Raw genomic sequence first — 25,068 nt, 5'->3', positions numbered from 1 at the left:
AAAAACCCCAACAACAACAACAACAACAAAAAACAACAGAAAACCAAAACCCAGCAATAATAACAAATTGCCAAGGAAGGTGGGATAAAGAGAAAGCAAAATAAAGCGAAATCATGCGAAGAGGGAGGGCTGCTCCCGGCAGTGCGGGCGGGTCCCCAGCGCCGTGCCCGCAGCCGGCCGCGCTCCTGCCCGCTCCACCGCACCGCCCGCGGCTGCTCCGGCTGCGAGAGAGCGAGAGAAAGAGAGAGGAAAGGGAAAAACACCCAATAAAATTAATACATATATATATATATGTGAATATATCTATATAGAGAGAGTGATATATATAAAAAGAAAAGCAAGAAGTGGAGGAACTGAGCTGCGACCGCTGCCTGGGAGCGGAGTAAAAAGGCTCTAATAAATCCCGGGTTGAAAAGAAGGGAAAAGTCACCTCCCCGAGGAAATCAGAAGCAGATTTCGAGCCATTTAATCGCATGCAGGGAGGTGTGTGTGTGCGCACCGCCCGCCGCCGCGCTGCCCGCCCTGCCTCCGCCCTCCGCCGCCGCCCCGCCGGGACCGGAGCGGGAAGGGGCCGGCATCGAAGCTGGCCAGGCCGGGAGGAAGGGGCCGCCTAGTCGGCGGACAACCCTCCCCGTCGGGGCACCTTGCGGGGCGGGCTCCCACCTGCTGCCCGCTCCAGCCCCGCCGCCACCCGGGAGTTCTGCCCGGAGTGGGCCCATCGCTGCTGCGGCCCCGGACGCCATGGGCTCAGCCGGTGCCGCAGATAATCCTCCCCGTGCTTCCCAAAGCAGAAGAAATGAGGTATTTACCAGGCCGGAGCAGCCTCCTCTTACGAAGGAGTAGGAGAATGGAGTTTCTGCTCCAGTTTGCAATGCCAGAGCTGCTACACCAACACCAATCTCAACCTCTGGTTTTCACTCGCAGGGAAGACAGAAATAGGGAACCCACTGTGACAGACTACTCATCCCTGCTGCCTCCAGGCTTCCCCAGGGGGAAGTCTGACCACCCCATTCATCCCAGGCCACCTGTGAGTGGGGCAGGAAAAAGGTGAAACTAATCTAATCAGCGTTTGTGTGAGGCAGTGGAGGAGAGCAGAAAACCTGGACCTGGATCCCCTCATTCACTAGGGTTGTGTTCACAGCAGTGAATCCCCCACATCTTCTAGCTTGGCCTGGAGAACATCCTTCCCATGGATGCTCTGAGGACAGAGGAGGGTACCAGAGGTGATGAGAAGAGCAAGGTGCCCATACAGTGCTCACCCATTATGTTCAAGGCATCACCAGCATCACCCCAGACCTGAGGACCCCTAGTTATGGAGGAGACCCATGGTCCCCACATCCTGTTGCTCCAGTGCAGCAGGTTGCAGAAGAAGCCTCTCTCCATCCGTCTGGCAGATGCTTGCTGAAGGACAAGACCCCAGCTGGCCTCAAATCCCAGGGAAAATGATGTTTGCTGCTGTCAGCCGTGTTGCACAAAACACATTTTCACACTATTCCAGGAGCAGCAGTATGGATAAACAAGCACAAAGCCACCGGGTGACAGGGCAGAGGAGACCCGGACTGTGGACAGGGGAACCTTAGGGGTCTGTAAGTCTGATGCCACAAGTGTTCTTGTGCATTTGGAGAGTCAGAAGGCCAAGCCACAAGCTGCAAAGCCCCAGCAGCCCAGATGCAGATACCAGTGGAAAAGCAAGTGCAGGGCCAGTGTGTGTTTGTGAAGGGCCACAGTGAGGGCAGTGATTGTCAGGAAAGTGTGACTTTGTGCATGGCGCTGGGAACAGCTGGGATGACCAAGGCAATAGGGCAAAAGCCCCATTGTACTCAGCTCCAAGATCCTGAGGTGGCACAAAGAAGGAATTGTCCCATGGATGGTCCTGAAGGCGTTTTCCTCACCAGAAAGAACAAGGACTACTATAAATATGAGCTGTGATGCTGAGCTGGCCTGGCCTGGCCTGGCCTGGGCCTGGCTGCTCCACAGTGGTGCTGTCTCACCGCAGCCCCATAGCTGCTCTTTTTACACTCATCTACCTCCATCCTGAATCCCAAACGATATTAGAGGTGCTGGCTATCATACAGGGAAGTCCTGGAACTGATGTCTACAGGCCTCACATCAGTTAAACCCCACCCGAGAAGGGCAGAAGCTGTTCCCTGATTCCTCATTTCCACTCTTTGCTGCATATCCCCTTTGTAGGGTGGAGAGCCCAAGAGAAAAATGTGAATCTGGGTTTGGCAAATAGGGGGCTGCTGAGGACATCAGCAGGGATGGAATACTCACTATGGTAGGACTCAGATTGCTAAGACTCTGCTGGGTGTCTCTTGGTTTGCCAACATTAATGGAACCCTGTTCCCAGTGCTCACTGAATTCCTGAACTGAATTGCAAGGACTGGGAGGAGGAGAAGGCAAATACACTGTGTGGTTTTTGTCATGCTGGTGTCTGCAGGCAGCTCTGCAAGCTCCCATTCTACATGTACATCTGCTCCTGCTTCTCATGCCACATGAAGGCCCAACATCTGGTGCCAGCCAGGATGCTCATTTAATGGAGGATTGCTGGAAGGACGCAGGACGCACAAGCTATCAGAGCAAAAGCTGTGTCTCTGGCACTGAGTCAGCAGAGGCAGATACAGAATCCCAGACTGGTTTGGATTGAAAGGGACCTTAAACCTCATCCACTTCCAACCTCCTGCCACAGGCAGGGACACCTTCCACCAGACCAGGTTGCTCCAAGCCCCGTCCAACCTGGCCTTGAACACTGCCAGGGATGGGGCAGCCACAGCTTCTCTGGGCACCCTGTGCCAGCGCCTCAGCACCCTCACAGGGAAGAACTTCTGCCTAAGAGCTCATCTCAGTCTCCCCTCTGTCAGGTTAAAGCCATTCCCCCTTGCCCTGTCCCTGCAGGCCTTTGTCTAAAGCCCCTCTCCATCCTTCTTATAAGTCCTCTTTCCATAGCGACATGTCGTGGGCAGGTCTTCCCGGACTCCCTCTCCTTCGGGCCGCACCGCCCCAGCACTCCCTCCCTCTCTCCCTCTTTCCCCCGGTCCGTGCCTCTCACCCCTGCCCGCCACCGCACGGCCGGCCTCTCACAACCAGTTCCGGTGCCGGTGCTGGTCCCGGTGCCGCCGCTGCGCGGTTCTCGGCCCTCGCTCGCCCCCTGCCGGGCTGCCTCGCCCCGTCGGAGGGAAGAGAAGGTCCCGTACCGGCAGCATCAGCCCCTCGCATCCTCCGTGTTCCGGTACGAAAGGCTCCAAGAGATAGAGGTTCGTGTTTCCAGGCTCCTTCCTCCTGGCCGGGCAGGCAGGGAAGAGACCCCATGTGCTACCTTCCTAGAGTCCTTCTTTAATCCTTCACTGGAGGAGGCTGGAGCAGCTCTGCTCTGGAGCCAGGCTGAGAGAGCTGGGCTGTTTCAGCCTGGAGAAGGCTCCTTAAGGGGAGACCTTAGAGCAGCTCCAGTGCCTAAAGGGGCTACAAGAAGCCTGGAGAGGGGCTTTGGACAAGGGCCTGTAGGGACAGGACAAGGGGGAATGGCTTTAACCTGACAGAGGGGAGACTGAGATGAGCTCTTAGGCAGAAGCTCTTCCCTGTGAGGGTGCTGAGGCGCTGGCACAGGGTGCCCAGAGAAGCTGTGGCTGCCCCATCCCTGGCAGTGTTCAAGGCCAGGTTGGACGGGGCTTGGAGTAACCTGGTCTGGTGGAAGGTGTCCCTACCTGTGGCAGGGGGTTGGAACTGCATGAGCCTTAAGGTCCCTTCCAACCCAAACCAGTCTGATTCTATGACAAGGGAAAACTCTTTCCTTTGGCTGGTCCCACAGGTCCCTGCCCCACTGCAGGGGAAAAAGAGGAGCCAATTTTCACCACTGGGTCATCTTCAGACTGATTCTATAATTCCTGCATTTCTCTTCTTTCTGTGCCATTTACTCTCAGAACAGCACTTCACCTCCACCTGTGCTGGGCTGGCAGTCTCCAGGCAGACACACCTCCCTTTCCACGCTTTGTTCAGAGCCTGTCCTCACACCCGGTGTTTTCTGGAGTGCAGGTCCCCAAGAACTGAAACATGGACTTCTCAGGGCATGCAGAGAAGTACAAACATCCCATGCCATGGGGTATGCTTTGCCGAAGGCAACCTGCCACTGCTGCATCACACCAGAGGCTCGGGATTCACCTGTGACTCACCAGCTTTTGGGTTTCTTGTCCTCTCCAGCCGCCTGCTCACCACTAGCCAACCCAACCCCGTAGCACATCTGGGTCCATGTAATAAGTAATTGACTAAACCTTGCCGTCAGATTCTGTTAGGTCACAGGTTGTACCTTTAGAAATCATATTAAAATCCCTCTTGCTTTGATGGTCATGCTTGGAGTGACCCTAAACCACTTGTTTAATGACAAATTGGTATAGTTGGCAGGATTCCTTCCTCTTGCTCTACATGGCCAGAGACCATGGTCTCTAGGCACAGGCAGCACCCAGGGTTTGAGCACCATGGTGGTATGGAGGCAGCCCCAGTGGGGCTTCCCTGGGGAGCAGCAGTGCTGCACTGTGCTTTAACCACACTTCTCTGCCACCCAGGAGGGGCATTGGGGCAGCTCATGGTGAGGTTCTCAGGTCTGGGTGCCCCTATGAGCCTGTGTAAAATCATCACGAGGTTGCCACAGGCAGAGACACAGACAGACACACGCTATTGCCTTCAGCTCCCAGAGGAGAGCTGAGCATCTGGGGCTCAGGAATCGTTTATACATGATCTATTTCCTCACTGACATAAATACCCATTTCCAAGCAGAAGCAGACAGGAGAGGCAGACCCCAGTGGGGATAGGGATTGTTGTGTGAAAGGTGTGAGTGAACATGCCTTGGGAAAACAAAGTGCAACATCCAGCACTTAACCCCACCACAGATGGATGTTACATGTTTTTTTCCCACTCTGACCCTGCTCACCCCACTCGGAGGATGCTGTATGTGAACATTGCACAAGTCTGGCACGGAACAGAAGCTTCAGCTCACCAGAGGGAAGCTGGAGGGATGCTGAGGGGCTGGTGTGATTCCCTCTCCTATCTTGGATGAGCAGGATGCTGTGGGAAGAGGGTGCAATGAACAGTCAAGATGTGCACCACTTCCCAACCGCCACCCTCTATCCCCGCAGCCAGCTGCAGCTCCGCAGGCACCTCATCCTGCTCTTCCCAGGGCCAGGAATCCCCGGCTCCGTGGGCGAGCGGTGGCATGGTGAGAGGCCCGATGCGGCCGCGGTGGGCACACATCCCCGCAGAACAGCCGCGAGGTGGTGCCGTTCCCCTGCCGCTGCAGGCCCAGCCCCGGTTCTCCGGCAGCTTGGGAGCGGGTGAGCAAGGGAAAAGCCAGTCCCCTGAGGCGCTTGCACCTACGTTTGTGTTGTCAGCAGTGGGAAGATGTTGTGTGGTGTCCGCGCTTGTGATCGTGGGGTCTCTAGCACGCTCCCTGTGTGGTGGATCTCCCTGGAACATCGACTGTCCAACAGCAGCTCTGCTGGAGATGGGTTATGTGGATGCAGAGCAACGGTTTTTCCAGGACAACATCCCATGTGACCTTTGGGAGCTGCTTTGCAAACACTGCCCACAGGCCTGAAGCCAGCAGGCACAAGCAGCTCTTATTTTAAACCTCACGAGGTATCTCAGCATCTGCAGGGGACCTTACTCCTCACTTACAAGCTCCGGTCAGGTGCCCACCACCCCTGTGCTTGCTGTAGGTGTGTGGAGGAGCTGGGCAACATCTTGGTGCACTGGAGGAATCTGAGCTGTGCTGGCTGGTGGACAGCACCTCATCCACAGCGTTGAAGGAGCTGTTGTTCCCCACAGAAGGTGGCTGCTGATGCTGCAATAGGAGCACAGCTCTGGGTGCAGCAGGGGTGTTCCCAGCTGGACACCAAGGGAAAGGCCCACAGACCTGCCTGGCTGATGAAGGCTGCCCTGTGTGAGCCAGGAGCAGCTTGCTAGGATGGCTCTGGCATGGTTGGTTTGAGGTTTGGCCTGTGTCTTGCTTGCTCCAAACCAATACAGCCTTTAGTGTTTGGGTAGATCTGGGCTGGGAGTTCAGAAAGCCTCAGCAGCGTGAGCCATGCTGCTGCCACTCAATTGGACATGGTACAGGGGGTCTTTGGTTTGCTCCAAGCCTGCTGCTGGAACTGTGAGTTGCAACATGGCGATGCCAGCCCAAGTCTCCAAAGCAGCAGGACCTGCTATTGCCCAAGCTTGCCTTAGGCAGTGTCCCACTGTCTCTGCAAGCAGCCTCCGGCTCCAGAGCCTGCTCAGTTGTCCGCATTAGCACCTCGTGTGATGTAATTAAATCCGGCTTTTTGAAGTCATGGTGGGATTTAAGTGCCTGCTTCCTTGTCTTTGGGAGCACCAGAACATGGGCAGACCTGTAGGGATGGAGGTAATTTCTAGGAGGCAGCAGAAGGAGCAGGATCACCTGGTGAAATCAATGTGCCATCAAGTCTGTGCTGCTGACAACACCATCACACCCAGCGGAAACCATGGAGCATGCCCCTGCTCCCAGCGGTGAAGTAGAGTACAGAGTGGACAAATGAGGTGTGCAGGCATTTCCCAAGCATGGCTGCCAAAGCCTCTCACTGTGGCCCATGGCCTAGGCCAGCATGTCCCTGCCCTCAGCCACACCATGGCAGTTGCTGGGGCTACATGTGGCTGGAGTGCTTGTGGTGGGGTTGACTCTGATCTTCTGTGGCTGCACTCCTCCAGCCCCAGGTACTACTGGGGAAGGTCACCTTTCCACCCAGCCTCTGCTGATGGCCCTGAGGCTGAGATCCCACCAGAGCAGAGCACAGCAGGTCCATTGGCATGGCTGCACCTTTGAAGTTGTCCTGAAAATGGGCCTGTTTGGAAATGGTGGGGTACCTGGCTGGCAGCCACAGGGATGGCTGGGGGAGCAGGGATCCGAGGGGAAGGGCTGGGGCAAAGGATTGGGAAGGAGGGACCAGGGCAAGCAGGGAGAGAATGAAGGCAGGAAACGGAGAGGAAAAGTGGGAGGGAAAGGAGGGGGAAGAATCTCATAGGAAAGCAAAGCATGAGGTGGGGGAAGAGAAGACGGGTTGGAGGGTTGAGGGAAAGAGAGACACAGACACAGAGAGTTTTGTAACAACCTAAATTCATTCCAGACAATGTCCAAGGAGCCCTGGCAGCACGGGCTGAAACAAACCCTGCCTTTGATTTTATGAGTTCATTATATGTTGTTTGGGACAGTGATTCACACGTCTTGGCTGCTTCACATTTTCCCTTGTGTCACAAATGAAGATGGGACCATGAGATGGATTCTTTGGGTGGAAAATATTCCCTCAATTGTTAGGTAGATGTCTCTGTGCCATGCAGAGAGTAGTCTCCTGGGCTGCCCCAGCTCCCTGCACAGCACACACAACCTCTGTGCCTTGCGTCTTGCATTAAAGATATTAAAGTACCTATATTAAAGGTACTGGAAGGGCAGAAGGAGGTGAGAAGATGCCTGGTGATGGCCATGCATGTTCTGCACCTGCTTTTCAGTGCAAAACACAGGATGGGCCAGCGGATGGCCACTGCGGACAGCTTGGACTCATCTAGGGAGGAGATGCAGCCACCAAGGATGGTCCTGGGGGAACAGCGTCTCAGAGCCCATCTCTCCTGAGCATGAGGGAGGGTGACCCTAGGGCTGCAGCCCCAGGCTTGGGGACCACACTGTGGTCACACTGCAGCACTGCTGTAGGTGTTCCTCATCTCCATCCCTATCCCAAGAACATCACTGCGCTTACTGGTTGTTGCTGCCTGAAGATGTGAAGCACTGGGTGAACTCCAGGCAAAACCATTCAGGAATGGGTTGGTGGCTTTCCTAGACCATTTTGGTCAGATATATTAATGAATCTAATACAGAGCCTTGTCAAAAAAAATAACAAATCCTGCCCCAACCAACATTGATGTTTGCATTGAAGCTGACTGAAAAGCACCGATGACTTGGTTGGGTACTGTTCCTATTTTTAGCTTCCTGTGTCATTTCAGGTTTTCCAGTGAAAGGAAGAAAAAACACTATGATGTTTAAAGCGTACAGTTAATAGAGAAAATACAGGCCTCAGGAACTCAAAACAGCCTGGCATTTCTCGGTTTTGATTTATAATTTCTCTTCCAAACTTAGGCAAAGTTCAATCAAAATTTTAATTTTGACCAGAAACCGTTTGTTTTTTTGTTTTTTTTTTTTTTTGGTGTGGTCAGTTCTGAGCTCTGGGAAATGACTGCACCTCTAACCTGAACAGTCATGACCCAACCAGCATGAACAGCCATGACCCGATCAACCTAACAGCCATAACCCAGCACTCAGAGCTTCCCATGCTGGTGTATCTTACACTGGCCAGCATGAAGATGCCACGAAGAACTACACTCTCCTCTTTTTGCACAGCAACCTGGTCTAGTGAAAGTCCCTGCCTGGGGCAGGGCAGGGCAGAGCTTTAAGGTCCAAAGCTTCGAACCCAAACTGTTCTGTGATTCTTTGATTCTGTGATTAGCCTGTAAGTACAGCTGAGACTCACAAGGTTGCACTGGTGCCAGATAACCTTCATGCTGATTTTCAGGTAGAAATGCCATGAAGAAGCCTTCCTTGAGGTGTCCATCAGGACAAGGAGGAATGTCTTTAACCTGACAGAGGGGAGACTGAGATGAGCTCTTAGGCAGAAGCTCTTCCCTGTGAGGGTGCTGAGGCGCTGGCACAGGGTGCCCAGAGAAGCTGTGGCTGCCCCATCCCTCGCAGTGTTCAAGGCCAGGTTGGACGGGGCTTGGAGCAACCTGGTCTAGTGGAAGGTGTCTCTGCCCATGGCAGGGGATTGGAACTGGATGAGCTTTAAGGTCCCTTCCAGCCCAAACCAGTCTGGGATTCTGTGAAGATGCACTTGAAGCAGGACTGCTGAAAGCTCATAAGCTGGTAGGGGAGGACTGATAGCCCAGCCCTGCAACCACAGAGATGCCCTGCTCCAAATGAGTCCCAGAGACCTGGCTACCCCACACTCCATTCTTCCTTAAGGCCTGGGCTACGGCACTGACAGTCCTGTGGGGAGTCTCTTCTGAGGATAAAGTGCAGTCTTTATCCTGCTGGGATTCCAGGCCAGCATCGTTCCTCAGCACAAGCTTCACTTCAGGAAAATGAGGTGTTTTTGTTTGAATGTTGTTGTTTTTAAAGCAAATTCTTAGGGAAAACACTCACTGAGATGCATCAGCTCATTTTCAAAGTTATCCTGAGGCAAAAGACAGAGGGTGTGGGCTGCGATACACACCCACATCTGTACAATAAAGACGGCAACAGCGCAAAGCAAAAACAATTGCATGAAAAGCTTTCCAACAAGAAAGTTTGCAAACCCGCAGAGCCCAGGCTATTTCTTGTGGTCCGTGGGTAAGAGTTCCCAGATAATGGAGCCTGACAATGGAACAATGGGGGCCAAAAGACACAGCTCATGATTAGCAGTTATATAACAGCAGCTGGCATTTATTAATATCACTCTTGTTGTGCTTTATTCTCTTGGTTAGCACTTTTCAGGTTCAGAGGACTTTACAACCCCTTGCTATTTCAGATTTGTTGCTCAGCAAGAGGTGACTGGGAGGAAGCACTGGCCTGTAGCTGCAGGAATGCCTTTCATGCCTGCTCCTGTTGTAGACTTTAAAGGGGAGAAGTGGAAATGCTAAGTGATGGGCTTGCACTGGCTATTTGGGACCTCTCTTCTCCCCACAGTCTTGTGCATGGTATAAGACCACAAAGAAATCTTATTAGGGAAGGTTTTCCTGGTATGAGTTGTGGAACCTTAACATTTTCGAAGTGCTCCTTTTTCTGGAGAATGAGCAAAGCTGGGTCTTTCACTGGAATGGAGAAGTATGGTTGGGTGCAATCCCAAATGGGAACCAGCCCTGGAGGAGAAGTCCACAGCCAGCCTGCAGCAATGGCATCTGCCTCTTGGCATACCTTCGGGAGCAGGAGTGAAACATCTCACTGGAACAAAGACAATCCTGATGGCTGCCTACCACATCCTTGGGACGTGCCGGTTGAAGCAGTAACCATGGCTGCTCTTGGAGAACCCGCTAGCTGCAAGCTGGGCCTGGCCAGAGGCTTTCTCTCCTCAGCACATGACACCTTGATGCAGAGCAATAGTTATTCTGTCCAGCACAGAAGGTGAGTTGTCCAGTCTGAACAGGTTGTCTCCTTCTGGTCTGGGTAGGCTATTTATTGCTCCTCTGACTGTTGCTCATGGCATGTGCTGACCGCTCAGCCTGCTCATGAAAAACAAGAGAATTCCCATCCAAGCTCCGGTGCCAAGCAGGCAGCAATGGTTTTCTTCTGAGCAGGCCTGGGAACCTCTTCTCAGCCTTGGATGGCAGATGTCTTCAAAGCAGCTCAGAGCTGGGACAGTTGTAGCCCTGGATGAGGCTCTGGACTCAAACACCTGAACAGCTCATCAGACAGTCCCTTGGCCTGTCCAAAAGCAGAACTAGCACAGATAAGAGCAAAACCTGCCCACGTGCATGCAGGTGAAAGCCAAGGGATCTTCACAGCCCCACAGCTCTACTCCTAACCAGGAGGCACGGGAGAGCTGCAGATTCCCACAGTGAGACTCTCTACAATGAGAATGAGGCAAGTTTTGCAGCTACAGCAAGGGATGGGACCTGGTGCTTTTCTCCACTGGTTCTTGTACTGCACATGCTCCAGTGAGCAGTCCTCAGGCATGGAAATCCACACTTCCAGCAGCTGCTGTTATAGGAAAGGCCTGAGGATGCCAAACAAAAACCAAGGGTAAAGAGCCACTCTAGGGACAGCCCCAGGAGAAGCCCAGGGCGTCCTGGGGAGGTGCCTGCACAGCCTTCACTGCAGTTCTTAGATTGCTGACTGAAGGCAGAGGGCTATGATGCTGAAGTGTGAGTCCCAGAGCAAGTCAAGCAGTAGCCAAGCTGATACATCCTGTAAGGACAAAACCACATTTGTTAGCATGACTTAATCTCCCTAGACATGCCCACCTGCACAGAACACATCTTGAGGTAACAGGTAGCAGGACTTTGCTTTTGTTTCACCTGCTGTCTCAGAAGTGCTGGCAGCATCAGGAGCATCTCACATCCATCCCCTGTCTGAGAAAAATCACCACACATCACCAGCTGATGTTCTGTGGTGGAGAGCATATTGCCTTCTGTGCTCCAACTGCCAGAAGCACTGTGCAAGGCTCCACTCACTGGCAGCCACCTGCCAGCTGGTGGTTTATCATCTCTTCTTAGTTAAAAGCATTGAGAAAGGCAATGGCAAGGTTGACTAGTCATTGCACATCTCCTCAGCCCTTGGCTGCTTGTGTGCCAAACTGTGTGAGAGACAGTGACAGCAGGATGGCAGCGGCTCAGCATCCTCCATGATGCAGCCAAAGGGATGACTACAGCAGAGCGTCAGTGGTGACACATGGGGACCACAGAGTGGGATGGGGTTGCTTTCAGTCTTTGGCTGCAGAACACATTGCTGGTAGGGGAAACAAGGCCATCTCCTGGGGTTCCTCTCTTATCTAGGGTCTGGCTCAGCCTCCAAAAAGAGTCAGTCCTGGGGCTTCTTCCCTCCCCTGTGTGCCTTCTTGCCTTCTTGGCTGAGTGAGCCTATGATGCTGCATAGCTGTGCTATGTGACAGGGGTACCAACAGGGGACAGTGCCCCTCAGGACATCTGGGCCCCGTGATCTCAGCTACAGGATGGCCAGGATGGCAGCATGGATGGGATCCAGCTGCCTGTTTCTGTGGGATGAGGTGAAACTGGCTGGATGAGACAGGCAGCCAGAGGAGATGATGAGAGTCGTTTCAGACCTTTTAAATCAAGACTGACTTACACGTGCCCTTTGTTGCTGAGGTTGAAATCGGGACCCTCCCAGCTTCAAAGATGGTGGGCATAAACGGTCATATTTCTGTTTGTACCTCCAGCCTGAGCTATATCTAGAAATGTCTAAGATCACACTACTTCCAGGCAGGAAAATCCTTTTTGTTATGCACCCTGACATACTGCAGAAAAAAAAAAAAAGAAAAAAGCTTAATTACAAAGGATTTTCTTAGGGCAAGAAGGACATCCTGATCCAGGCAAGTTGATGAGGAATAAAACATTCTCCTTGCACTTACTGGGAAAGGATCACACCTACTATCCTGAAAGGACCTTTCGTTTCCTTTTTGCCTTGTGTCACTGCAACCACACTAGCACTGCAGTCTGAATGTATGGCGTCTGGAGGCTCAAGCTGGATCAAAAGGCTTTCATGCTGTCTGAAGGAAACCTCTAGAATGCATTTTTTTTCCCCTACAACTTGATTTGATGGGTAATTGCACAGGTAGACAAACAACGTTTGAAACAAAGTTTCAAGTTAAGTCTTATCTGAAAAAAATTCCTGCCAATTAGCAAACCCAGTTTCTGGGGCTGTTCCTTTCTGGTGTGGGTTTCCACATGCATTTGCCATGCCTCCCCACCTCCAGACGAGGTGCATTTAACAGTATGGCTTAATGTCATCTGGCTCCAAAGCTAGTCTCTCTAGATTCTAGTGACAGTTCTTCAATGACCCATTCCCCATCTTCTTGTATTTCTTGATCTGCTCTGCCTGGTTTGAGGTTTCACCCTGTTAGAGGTTGGGTGGGTGTTTTTCTGGACCTGTCATTGCCAGCACATCCTGCACCTCGGAGACCCACTTGAAAAGCTTTTGAAAGGAGAAAGAACTCCATATTCTCTGAAGCTGCCCATGGCATTGGCATTTCCCAGCCTTGCTCCAATGGTTCTCAGGGCACAGCAGAGCCAGCCTCCCACTTTGGGAGCTCAGTGTCACAGCAAGAATCTTAGAATCATAGAATGGTTTGGGTTGGAAGGGACCTTAAAGCTCATGCAGTTCCAACCCCCTGCCATGGACAGGGACACCTTCCACTAGACCAGGTCACTCCAAGCCCCATCCAACCTGGCCTTGAACACTGCCAGGGATGGGGCAGCCACAGCTTCTCTGGGCACCCTGTGCCAGTGCCTCAGCACCCTCACAGGGAACAACTTCTTCCTTATATCTAACCTGAATTTCCCCTGTTTCAATTTAAACCCGTTACCCCTTGTCCTGTTGCTACAGTTTCTGATGAAGAATCCCTCTCCAACATCCTCATAGGCCCCCTTCAGATACTGGAAGGCTGCTATGAGGTCTCCATGCAGCTTCTCGTCTCCAGGCTGAACAGCCCACATTTTCTCAGCCTGTCTTCATACAGGAGATAATCCAGCCCCTGATCATCCTCGTGGCCTCCTCTGGACTTGCTCCAACAGCTCCATGTCCTCTTGAGGAAAAAGGAAGCAAGAAGAAAGGAAGAAGTCTGGTAGCAATGAACAGAACCACAAGTCTGCAGGGTTTGTTAGTAGGAATTGCTGCCACATATTACCAGTGCACTCCTCCGTGGCCGGGATTAAAGCCTCATGTCCCAGGCTGTGCCCAGAGTGCACCAACACATGCTTTTATTCTCTTGTGTGTATGCACCAACAGAGACATCTCTCACCTGCGTTACAAAGGGGTGGAGGTTTGCAGATGGCCTTTAGCAGACAGATGTGCCATGCAGTGCTTGCCAGCACTTTTGGATGAAAAATGGAATAAAAATATTAAATTCTGATGAAGAACAGAGGAAAAAACCTGACTGAATTTTCACCATTCCTTTCCTGGCTCCTGGCTCACAACTGAGCTAATCAAATGTTTCTAAATTCATCCATGCTTCAAAAATTTTGACCAAAAAACACAAAGATTGTTTTAGAAAAACGTTTCTCAGTTTTTCCCTTCTGGTTTGGCCATGTGTCCTGCTCAGTGAGACAAGACTCCACTTGGTTTTTCTGACTAGAACCACACTTTAAAGAGTGCAGCCATTCCCTTAATTGGGGCTGATAAATCTTGCAGGCATAGATGAAGATAAATCACATTTTGAGCCCAGAGTACAAATTCTCAGGGTTTAAACATTTGTGTGGTATTTGTTAAGCAATTTGAAGGCTTATTGAAGTAACTGAGCTGGACAACAGGGCTGGACCTGAACCAGGACAACAACTGTGTGCAGACACTCGGCGCGTAGGCAACAGAGATGGAGGGGTTAGATGAATCCCACTTCACTCAGAGCATTCATGGAGGATATCTTCTTTCTTCTATGCAGGGTATCTTTGGTGGTGCCTCTTACACCACTCCCTTTGGGAGGATGGAGGGCTGCTTTGTCAGTCACCATGGGAAGCATTTATATGCAAGGCATGCTGAAGTTCCTCATGTAGAACATATTTATCTCAGCTCAGACGAAAGCTGTAGAGGGTTTTGGACTTCCAGGGTCTGTTTGCTGGCCAGTGGCTGCTACTGCTGCTGCAGAGGGAAACGAGGCTCATGCAGCTCTGGGGTGGCTTCATGGGACATCCCATAGTAGGTCAATGGTGGCTGGTAGGAAGCTGGAATTAGAATCTTAGTATCACAGAATGGTTTGGGTTGGAAAGGACCCTAAAGCTCATCCAGACCAAACACCCCTGCCACAGGCAGGGACACCTTCCACCAGACCAGGTTGCTTCAAGCCCCGTCCAACCTGGCCTTGAGCACTGCCAGGGATGGGGCAGCCACAGCTTCTCTGGGCACCCTGTGCCAGCGCCTCAGCACCCTCACAGGGAAGAGCTTCTGCCTAATGTCCAACTTAAATCTGCCCTGTTTATGTCTGAACCCATTACCCCTTGTCCTGTCCCTACACTCCCTGATGAAGTATCCCTCTCCAGCATCCTTGTAGCCCCTTTAGGCACTGGAGCTGCTCTAAGGTCTCCCCTTAAGGATCCTTCTCTTCTCCAGGCTGAACCAGCCCAGCTCTCTCAGCCTGACTCCAGAGCAGAGCTGCTCCAGCGCTCACAGCATCTCCATGGCCTCCTCTGGACTCCCTCCAACAGCTCCACGTCCCTCTTGTGTTGGGCACAGGAGTAGTGTACACAAACTGGGTTTGTGACAGAGCTGCTTGTCCAACAAGTGTCACCCAACACAGGCTGAGGGAGCCCCTACACTGTGCCTCAGCCCGACCTGGGCAAAGGCTCTGCTCCCTTCGGCACATCGGGGCCCAGGCCGCTGCTCCTCGGGGCCCTGAACCCAGAGAAGGCTGCTGGGGCTCTGCCAGGCCCCGCCTCCACTGGTCCCTGTCCGCGGTGACACGGGACAGGCCGGGCACTGCCACAGTCCCTGTGGGGCGGGCAGAGGGGAGCGGTGGGGTGAGGGCCCCGGTGGAGTGTCTGAGGGCCCGGTGAGGCGGGCGGAGAGTGAGGCGCTCTCCGAGGGGCCGGCGAGGTGAGACCCAGCGGCACGGAACGTCCATCAGGTCCCGGCGGGTCCAGCCTGGCCCCGCGGACCGCCAGGTGGCGCCCTTTTCCCGGCTGAACGGCGCCCGCGGCGGAGGCGGCCTCGGATGGGTCCTGCGCGGCCCGACCGGCACCGGCGCCCAGGAGACGGGAGGCCGCGGGGTCGTGGCATGCCCTGGAGCTGCAGCAGGCCGCGGACAGCAACCCCCGGGCAGGGGCCGCCTTCTTCCCAGTGCCTGCCCCGGAGCGCCCCGGGGGTGGGGGAAGGCTACCCGGCCCCACTGCCCGCATCCGACACCCCTCCCCGCGGGTCCCCGGCCTCTCTGGAGCCCTGAGAGCTGAGTGTCAGCGTTCCTCCAGTGCTGCAGAGCAGCCCAGCAGCCCCCAGCACCACCCTGGGCCTCTGCTGGCTGTGGGGTGACCGGTGCCCTGCTGGGAGCACCTCCAGGGCAACGTCTGGCAGGAGAGGTCAGAGCGCCCTGTGTCTGGTTCCACAGAGCAGCACAGCAGAGCTGCCCGGGCTGAAGGCACCTCCTTCAGCCGAGGGCTCTGTTGGGTACCACCACACTACACACACCATCACCGACATCCTTCGTTATTAGTGGCAAAGTCCAGCTACACTGCTACGCATTGGCTTGGACACTGCCTTCTCTGCCTCAAAGAGGTGGCCGAGGCGATTGCTAGCTGCAATCCTGGTGTGAAAGGAGGAGGCAAAAGTAGGCTCTTTCCTAAAACAGAGTGGAACACCACGTCCACTTCAGTGCTTAACCTCAGCTCCAGGATGAAATATGGTCCCTTTCCCAATAAAGTAGATAAACTGAGCCAAGGATGGAGGCCCAGTCCTTTGTTAGTACCATCTCCTGGAGTGAAAGTGTCTTTTGGCAGTAAATGGGATGGAAGCAGACCAGACAATGCCTGAGGACACAGCCAGCCTCGGAGGAGATCTGATGGCTCTGCACAACCTTCCAAGAAGCCTATAGACTTCAACACCTGTACATGATCCCTCAGAGTGAGTTACCATCTGTGACAAGGAGCTCTTTCTCCAGCACCATTGTTCTCTTTTCCCATTCCAGACTCAGAGCCTGGTTTCCAAAGGCTGTCCTGCCCTGGCACCCAGAGGTGCAGCTTTTACTTCCCTCTGCAGCATACCTGCTGCTCAGCTTTGGCCCCTTCTAACTTCCCAAAGCAGCCAACACTGGAACAGAGGAGTTGCGATGCAGCATGCACTGGATATGCTGCTGCTCAGTGGGTGGGATTACCATTCTGGGAGCTCCAGGGTCCTCACTGTGGACCTCCCACAGCTCTGGCAGCACTGGCTCCAAAGCCCTGGCTTTTTGTAGTGGCTTTAAAGACTTCTCGGGGGGGAAAGTTTCAGATCTTAACTAAGGGGGGGGGGGCAGTGAGCTTGTCTGGTCACCTTGTTCTCTGCTCTCCAGCATGAGGAGATAACTTGTTTAGAAGGACCATGTTCGTGGTCCTTAGACCACGTGGTAACAAGGCTCATAGAATCAGAATCATGGAATCAGCCATGTTGGAAAAGACCTTTAAGATCATTCAAGTCCAGCTGTTGCCACAGCAGTGCCAAGGCCACCACTAAACCATGTCACTAAGGGCCTCATCTACATGACTTGTTATTTCCAGGGACACTTACTCTACCTGGGCAGCCTGTTCCAATGTCTACCCACCCTTCCACTGGTGTGGCTGACCTAGTCAGGCCCTCTGAGAGCAACCATGCCCTATGTCTGGCATTACCCAGTGTAACACCCTTCACTCCTAGCTTCCAGATCCAAGAAGAAGCTTTTCCCATTGTATGCTCCATCATATCTCTGGGACCATGGGCTTCTGTGAGGGCTTCTCTCCCTTTACAGGATATCTGTGTGATGCTGGAGATCAGTCAGGGTCTCTCTCCTAATATGCCCCAGTGGTGGTGTGTGTGCCCCTGGTGGTCTGTGCCCCATGCCCGGGAATCTGGCGGGAGGATGAGATTCTTGGGGCAGGGCAACGAACCTCCTTGAGAGGAGCAGCGGGGCCTGAAAACTGGGAGAGGTGGAATCGGCCCTCCCAAATTCACTGCACCTTTGCTTGGGCTTGGGCACAGCTGCACTAGCCACATCCCACACATCTGCTGCAGGGCTTGGGTGTCTCCCTGGCAGACTCCTCCAGGCTGTTTTGCTGTTCGCAAACTAGCCCTGTGTTTTTGTGAATGGATTCATTCACCAGACCCTGAAAGGGCCACTATAGCCAATGGTTGTCCTGCATGCGCTGCCTCCCAGCTCACCGGGATTCGCTCTTCATGTCTCTGCCTCTCTGATTGGGTACCCGGGAGCCACATGATGTGGTCCCTTCTCCTTGATGGAGTGACATTTTTAAGCAGAATACCAGGCAGCTAACGCTGAAGAGCAGCCGTGTCTCCTGGATGGTGCTGCTGTTAATGTTTGGGTTTCATTCTCGAGGGGGAAGGGGGTGACAGTGAGTAGAGCCCAAGGTACCCCTGGAAGGTACATGAGGCACATGCTGGCGAGGGGTCAGGGCCCAGCTCTACCAAGCAGCAACTGGGCATGTGGTTGGCTTTGTTGTGCATGGAGACACAGGCAGCTAAGGAGAACTGTGACGGAGTGGGGAGAAAGGCAGCCTAAGGTGAGTCTTAGAAAAGAAGAGAAGGAAGGAAGCAGAGCCCTTGTCCTTGCACCCAGCAGCCCTGAAGAGATGGTGAGACAAGAGTCCACCTCTGCCCATGCCACGAGGCATGTCTGTGCTCAGCATGGTGAGCACCGGCTGGCACTGGTGCTGGTCACCTAAACACCAGTGCATGTTTTTCATTATGGTTATGAATGGGGAGCTTGGAGTGCCTGGAGGAAGCAGGTCCAGCTTGGTTGGAGGTCTTGGCCAGCAGCAGTCAACCAGGCTCACCAGGGACCTGCTGGTGAACTAAGCAAGATGCAGGGAGACTGGCTTTACCTGAGGGCTCCTGGTGGCCATGCTGGGCTGCAAAGATGAGTGACAGCCAACACTCACGCTGAAGGAGGAGCTGAGAACAATTTTGCACATTGAGAGAAATCTCAGCTTAGCCTGAGCCTGAATGTTTGAGGAGGCAATTACTGCATCCAGACCGTTTATCTGTCTTTCTAGGAATGATGAGTGATGGGCTTAGATCATCATGTGGGCCTGAGTCAGATATCTCAAGAGCTGGCATTAGACACCTGCGAGCTCTGGACCTATGAATCCTGGGTCATCCTGGCAGAGACAGCATGCCAACAGAAACCTCATTCCTGGAGACTGGCCTTAGCTGAGGGGACCTGAGCTAAACCGGGCAAGGTGGCATGGGAAACAGGATGAAATACTCTCTGCCAGCAGAGACAAAGAATTAACCCACTGCTGGTGTCAAAGCCAAAGTGGGACGTGAAAGACAAACGGGAATGTGCTCCATACCAGTGAGTCAAATGTCAGAAGCCATTCTGTGCCTGCATTCCCTTCCAAGACAAACAAGATTGTCTAAATCTAGGGTTTGTGCATGGGAAAGCAATTCATGGGGTGAATGAAGGGCTTTGACATGCAGAAGAGATGAAGACCTCTGTGGACCCAAGAGAGGAGATCTCTGCTCTGAACCAGGCTCTGTAGGGACTACAAGGAAGAGATGAGACATGATCCAGCCATGGGAGCTGCCCAAGCACAGCACGTGGTGTCAGAGCAGGCCAGCTCTGTGGAGAGGAAAGCTTTGCCAGTTGACATGTGACCTCAGAACATGGGGCAGCCATCAGGTAGGTCCCATGGGTCCCATGGAGCCACCTCCACCACATGTGCTCTGCCCTGCTTGAAGGAAGAAGGTGTCAAACTGCTGGTCCTCCCGCTAACCACCTTCTGCTTAAGCCCTGAAGCTCAGCACAGAGAAGGGAGACCACAAAGCATGTGGCTCACTGGGGAGGCCACACTCCCCCTGAAAATCCTGGGTGAATAGAGGAATGGCTGGGTACCCAGAAGCAGGTGTGCATACTCCTGTCAGTGTGTGGCCACAGTCTGTCTCTTGCCAACGTGATGACAAGCAGGACCCAACCTAGGGGACAACACCTGCCTTTGGTGCTCTGGGCCCATCTCCCAGGCCAGAACAAGGGAAGAACCCATATATTCAGAAGTCAGCACCCACCACATCTTGGGGTTCTGCCGGCTCTGCCCCCTTTCTCCCCCTCCCCCCCCCCCGCTTGTCCCTTAATCACAAGCAGCTTGGGGAGACAATGAAATAACCGCACCAAAGAACCAGGCTGGTTCCCCTTTGTCTTTCTCTCCTTTGAGGCTCAGCAGCACAGGCCAGCCATCATGCCCATGGCCCGGCTGTCACACGGCCGACTCATCCCCTCCTGGGGCAGCCAAGCAGGAGGTTCCTCAGCACAAAGTGACCGCACACCAGAGCCTGGGGAGCTGGCAAACACCCCATAGGGCTGCCCTCAGCTCCCGGGCCCCTGCCCACCCCAAGCACCTCCACTCCCGAGTCTCATGCTTTCCCCTCCAAACAAGCTGCCATCTCAAGTGGGACCACTGAGTCCTCCCCAGAGATGGAGGCACCCCCCCTCCTCCCTCCAGCACATGGCACAGAGGCTTTTAGGCTATTTTTTGCTGGAGTTCACACAAATCTCGCCTTCCCCATTCCCACCCCCTCTTCCCTGTGCAACTGAACTCAGCCATTGAGCCCAGCGAATGGTTTATTTCCCAGGTTAGCACAAAGCAGGGGTCTCTGTGTGCCCCTGGAACCAGCAGAACAAAACGCACAAAGACGTTAGAGGGCCATTTGTAACCAAATCCCAACACACCAGATACTGTTGGGATTATGTCAGAAATATTTTCCCAGAATGCCCTCCCCCCATGCTCCCTCCTACAGATGTTCAGCCCCCACACCACAGATGTTGTTCCTCTTGCAAAATGAGCTTTCCCCTTCCTCTCCCAAATGCCCCTGATGTTTTGCACATTGCCTTCACCGAGCTCTCCTTTTCACACTGCCCTCTGCATCTCCCCCTTCCCTGGTCCCTCGCTGACAAATGCATGGAAAGGCCAACCTGCTCCTCGCACGGAGCCGAGTGGATGGCCTCAGAGGGACATGGGCTGAAGAATGTCACTGTCCCTCTGGCCTTGTCTCCACTGTGCCCACTAAAAAAGTTCTTTCCCAGTTTCAGCCTCAGTCTATGCAAAACCTCCAAAGTCTGCAGGCCTGCTCCAGGGGGGCTCACTGGACTGCAATCCCCTCAGAGGATGATGGAGAGAAGCGAGCCAGACCCCTCAGAGGGTCTCGGTTCCTTCCCATGGGATACGGACTTGGTGTCACACTGCTCTCCTCTGTGTGCCAGGCCAGAGGGGGACGGGGTCTCCCTGCTGCTCTGCAGACAGCTTGGCGGAGCTTGGCTCCTTGCTGGCAAGGGCCTTCGACAGCAGTTTGTTCCTCAGGGATGCTGGGCACGTTTCAGACACTCTAGGGAATGGCCAGACCTTCCCTTCCACCACCAGCAGCCCACGTGGAGCACACAGGGGGACGGCCTAGCAGCCTGTCAGGGCCCCACTCCAAGCTCTATGACAGACAGACAGACAGACAGACAGATGTCCATCGGGAATGGATTTGCACTGCCAAGGTCCCTGCTCACCAGTGCTGGGCTCCTCCCAAGTGGTTCCGTTGCCCACAGCCTGCCAGGATGTCTGTCCCTGTCCCTGGCTCCATGAGCTCCAGTGGAAGAGCAGCAAGGGTCCCAGTGGCCCTGGCATACCAGGATGGGAAACTGAGGGCATGCAGATCCATGGTGGGATCTGCAGTTCCTCCTCACCCTAGCTTACAACAGGCCCTGGGCTCCGTGGCAGCAGCAGGGCTGGGCACGGGGGCTTGTCAGTATCCTCCCCTTCTGTGCTAGCAGCAGCAGCCAAGGAAAAAACATTTGTTATGACACAAGCGGGGCTGCCTAGCTGTGTCAGGCGCTTTGATGGCTGGGGCCATAACCTCGATCACTTCTTCTGCCAGTGGGAGAAGAGCTGAATCTCCCAAGGACTTCAGATGACACCTCCTGGCTGGGATATCGCACTCTTTTTGCGTGTTATGAGCCATTTCTCTCCGCATTTTTTGTTTCTCTCTCCCCATCAGGTTAAACATAGAGAGCTCAGAGTGTGATCCCAGGCACAGAAGCCAGTGGAGCTCCACCAGACTCAGGAGCGTGTCACAATTCACATGGCCAGAGCCCTTTACTCATCACCTGCTCCGAGCAAGACCTGGGGTCTTGGCAGTTCCTGTGGGGAAGTGGGGTGCACCATACGGGAGGGGGTTCCTTCAAAGATAGAGTTTATTGCTGAAAATGCTCTTTTTTTCTTTTTTTTTTTTTTTCTGCTCAGTGATAGCTCATATTTACATTGATATGTTTTTAAAGGAATATTCAAGTAAACATTTCCAATAGTTTCTGGCATAATCTCTAGCTTGTTTGGGGTTTTTTTTCCTATACACAAACGTTAAAAATAAATAAACTGTACACAGAAAATTTCCTTTAACGTCTCTACATGACTATATGCATTCCCACACAACAAAACGATTCCACTCTTTCATAGATTTGTACTTTTCTTTAAAATTTACTCCTGAATTGTTATACACTTTAAAAACCAACCCTAGAGAGCGTGGCAAATTAGTTCAAACATCAGTGACAAGGTCTGAAGAAGACAAAATACAGCACAGAGAAACAACCATCTTGGGGGCTGCTGCCGTTCCTGCTTTGCTTTCTTTTACCCCCCCTTCTCTCCCTTTCTCCTTTTGATAAAATCATCTTCATGGGAAATCTTTCCCCTTCCCTACAGCACAGAAGTGCTCAGGTTCTGTGGGGATGGGTTTAAAATGTGGTCCTATGTCTTTAAAATAATAATAATAACAATAATTATAATAATAATAAAAAACCCCAACAACTGCGATTTCCTCCCTTTCCTTTAAAATCTCTCTATTTACACGGCTGGTAATTTTTTTTTTTTATTTTCCTTTTGTTAGAAGGCTATATACGTATAAAAATAGACATCTGATTGTAGTGCTTTACTGTGCCTTTGGCCTGCCCTGCAGTTCCTGGGTTCGCTTTTCCCCTTTCAAATAACATTAAAATAAGTCCAGAAAAACAAAAGAAAGAAAACCATACAAGCCGGTTCCTCGCCCCAACACCCAGCGCTGGGCAGTGTGAAAACACTCACAGCCCCTTTCCCAAAATCATGCGGGCGATGCCAGGCGGTGGGGCGAGGCCAGAGGGGGTTAGCAGGAGCACTTGCACTCGGAGATGAGCGGGTACTGCACCGGGATCCAAGTGCAGTACTTCTGGCTGGACCAGCCCTGGCAATGCCAGCGCAGGAAGGTCTTGGTGACCGACTTGACGGGCTTGCAAAACATGCCCTCTGGCAGCGAGCAGGACTTCTCGGCGAAGCAGTTGCCCTCCTTGATGTAGCGGGGCCAGAACCGGACGCCCAGGTCCTTCCATGTGTAGAGGACGGGGCAGTAGGTGTACGCCCAGAGCCACTGCAGCACCTTCCGCCGCGCCTTCTTGCCCACCCTGAGCCGCGGTCCCTGGGGCGGGCCCAGCTCCAGCCGCCGCAGCTCTGCCGGCAGCGCCGCCCGCGCCCGCCCCGCCGCCGCCTCGGCGCCCGACGCGTTGGCCGGTCCCGGCACGGCCACGGCCATGAAGCCGGGGTCGAAATGGCTGCCCAGCTTCTTCCGCAGAGTCCTCTCGTCCAAGTCATGCTCCTTGGGGTCGTACTCGGGATCCGGGTGCTCCACAATGTCTTTGACGGGCAGGTTGTCGCTGGGCGAGGGTCGCAGTCGCAGGAAGGGCTGCCCGCCCACCGGGCGCAGCAGCCCCAGGCAGGAGCAGAGCAGCAGCGCCCGGATCGCCGTCATGCTCCGGGCGGGCCCCCGCTGGCGTCCCCGCGGGCTCGGCTCCTAGCGCTGCCCGGCGGTGCCTGCCAACTCTGGGGGACTCATAAATAGGCAGAGACAAAAGTCCGGCGAGGCCCGTTACTTTAAATAGCTCTGCCGGGGTTGTGTGACAGACGCATCTGAGGCTCGCTCCGCGGCCGCTGGCTCCCCGGGGCTCCCCGCCGGGCCGGCTCCAGCCGCGGCCGAGAGCGCCGGGGGGTCCGTGCCTCCTCCGCGGGGCAGGGCAGGGCACGGCGGCGGCCGAGCCTTCCTCCTCCTCCTCCGCTGCCGCCGCTCTCGCTCGCTCCCCCCCAAAATTCACAGCGGACTCGTCTCCATCGCCATGGTGACAGCTGGGCCGAGCCCCACGACAGCTTGTCTAGACGGTGTGACAGGGTTTGGCGTGAGACCGGAGCCCGAGCATAAACCCTCCTTTATAGCCGGGCGGGCAGGGCAAGGGGCGGGGGGAAGGGTCACGGCGGACCGTTCGGGCGGCCCCTGCGCGGGCACCGTCAAGGCGCGGGGCTCAGGCGGCTGCTGCCAGCTGCGGCAGCGCCCGCGGCCCGGCCGGGCTTCTCCTCATGGCGAGCGGCGGGGGGGGGCCTGCGGGCCCCCGGAGCATCCTCGGCGCGACGGAGTGTGTGTATGGAGGAGGTATCCCCGGCACCGGCTCCCGGTGCGGTCCTTGGCGGCGCCCGCCGCTCCGCGCGGCTCCTCGGCGAGGGCGGGCAGGGGCGGGCTCGGTCGCTCAGCAGCCCCGGCGACCCATGCTGCTGCCGCTGCCGGTGCCCGGTGCTGCCGTTGCTTCGGGGTCCCGGCCGGCTACGCTGGGCTCAACGAATCCAGCCGCGGCTCCGCGCCGCTCTGCTCGGCTCGGCTCAGCTGGGCTCGACTGGGCTCAACGCCGCTCGGCTCGGCTCGGCTCGGCTCGGCTCAGCTGGGCACGGCCCTCCCGCGCCCTCCGCCCGCCCGCCGCGCTCTGCCGCGCGCCGCCCGCTGCCCAAGTTAAATACGCGCCCGGCGCGCGCCCGCCCCGCCCCCGCTGTCACTTTCGCCGCGCGCACAGTGACAGCCGCGCCCGCAGGGTCCAGCCGCCCTCCCCTCTCCCCCCGGACACGGCACCAGCGGCGGGCAGGCGCTGCGCTGCTGGCGGTGGCCCCCGACGCAGGAGGTGCCGCCTCCTCTTGCCTGCCCTCGGCATCCTCCGTCTGCATCGGCCAGGAGGGTTCTGGTCACCGGCACGGACCTGCCGGCAGCCCGTCCTTCGCTCTACCTCTGGTGTCCACCACTGCTGCTGCTCCACAGAAGCCACCTCCAGAGCCCTCTTCCAGCTCCACGCAGAGCTAGAAGGAGAGCATGACACCGCGTCGCACCAGCACATCCGGATGTCACCAACGAGTGTATTCCAGCATCGCGGCATGCTCTGGGTGGGAGGCTGCAGCCTTCCAGCAGCATCCGTTTCACTCGAGGGAGTGTTCCTGCATCCTGCCGTGCACGTGGTATGACATCGCTGGATCTTTTTTTCACCCTCTTCTCCTTGGTGTAGTGCTAAAGCTCTTGTTGGAGAGCTGGACCCTCCACCTTTGAGTCATAGGGGGTCGAGCCTGGTGTGTGTCCACACGGCACAAACTACAACCCTTCTCACCTCCTTTACCTCCACATTGCTTGGCACGGAGCTCACACTTGAACAATGTCCAGGAATTGGACACACTGCTGGTTTCTCCAGGCTGACGGTGTGTAAGAACATTCCTGCCCATGCCAGTCACTCCCTCCCAGGGGCATGAGGTAACCAGCTACCCACTAAGGGTGAGGCCGGGTGTGGGGAGGGAGCAACACAGACCATGATCAACTTCTCACCACAATGTGCTGGT

The 25,068-nt window shown here is 54.7% G+C and overlaps 1 protein-coding gene and 1 long non-coding RNA gene across 2 annotated transcripts; both read right to left on the bottom strand.

Moving 5' to 3' along the window:
• Positions 1–9,441: 9,441 nt before the first annotated feature.
• LOC133210865 (uncharacterized) lies at positions 9,442–12,237 on the bottom strand. Its single transcript, XR_009725051.1, has 2 exons — positions 11,041–12,237; positions 9,442–10,930 (listed from the first exon to the last, which is right to left on the bottom strand). It is a non-coding gene; the product is annotated as an uncharacterized LOC133210865 (long non-coding RNA).
• A 9,498-nt stretch (positions 12,238–21,735) lies between these two features.
• On the bottom strand, positions 21,736–24,002 carry LOC133210864 (noggin-2-like). The gene has a single exon (XM_061350630.1). It carries the CDS (start codon positions 23,177–23,179, stop codon positions 22,541–22,543), a length of 639 nt encoding a protein of 212 aa, XP_061206614.1. The 5' UTR covers positions 23,180–24,002; the 3' UTR covers positions 21,736–22,540.
• Positions 24,003–25,068: the final 1,066 nt, after the last annotated feature.

Source organism: Neopsephotus bourkii, unplaced genomic scaffold, assembly GCF_033783945.1.
Source record: "Neopsephotus bourkii isolate Nb327-2 ecotype Australia unplaced genomic scaffold, CSIRO-AGI_Nbou_v1 NB_533, whole genome shotgun sequence".
Classification (NCBI taxonomy): domain Eukaryota; kingdom Metazoa; phylum Chordata; class Aves; order Psittaciformes; family Psittacidae; genus Neopsephotus; species Neopsephotus bourkii.
Note: the sequence above shows the minus strand (reverse complement) of the source record. Positions and strands in the feature narration are given on the sequence as shown.

Coding starts and splice junctions, on each gene's coding strand:
- LOC133210864 (XM_061350630.1), bottom strand. CDS start 23,179: ATGACGGCGATCCGGGCGCTGCTGCTCTGCTCCTGCCTGGGGCTGCTG.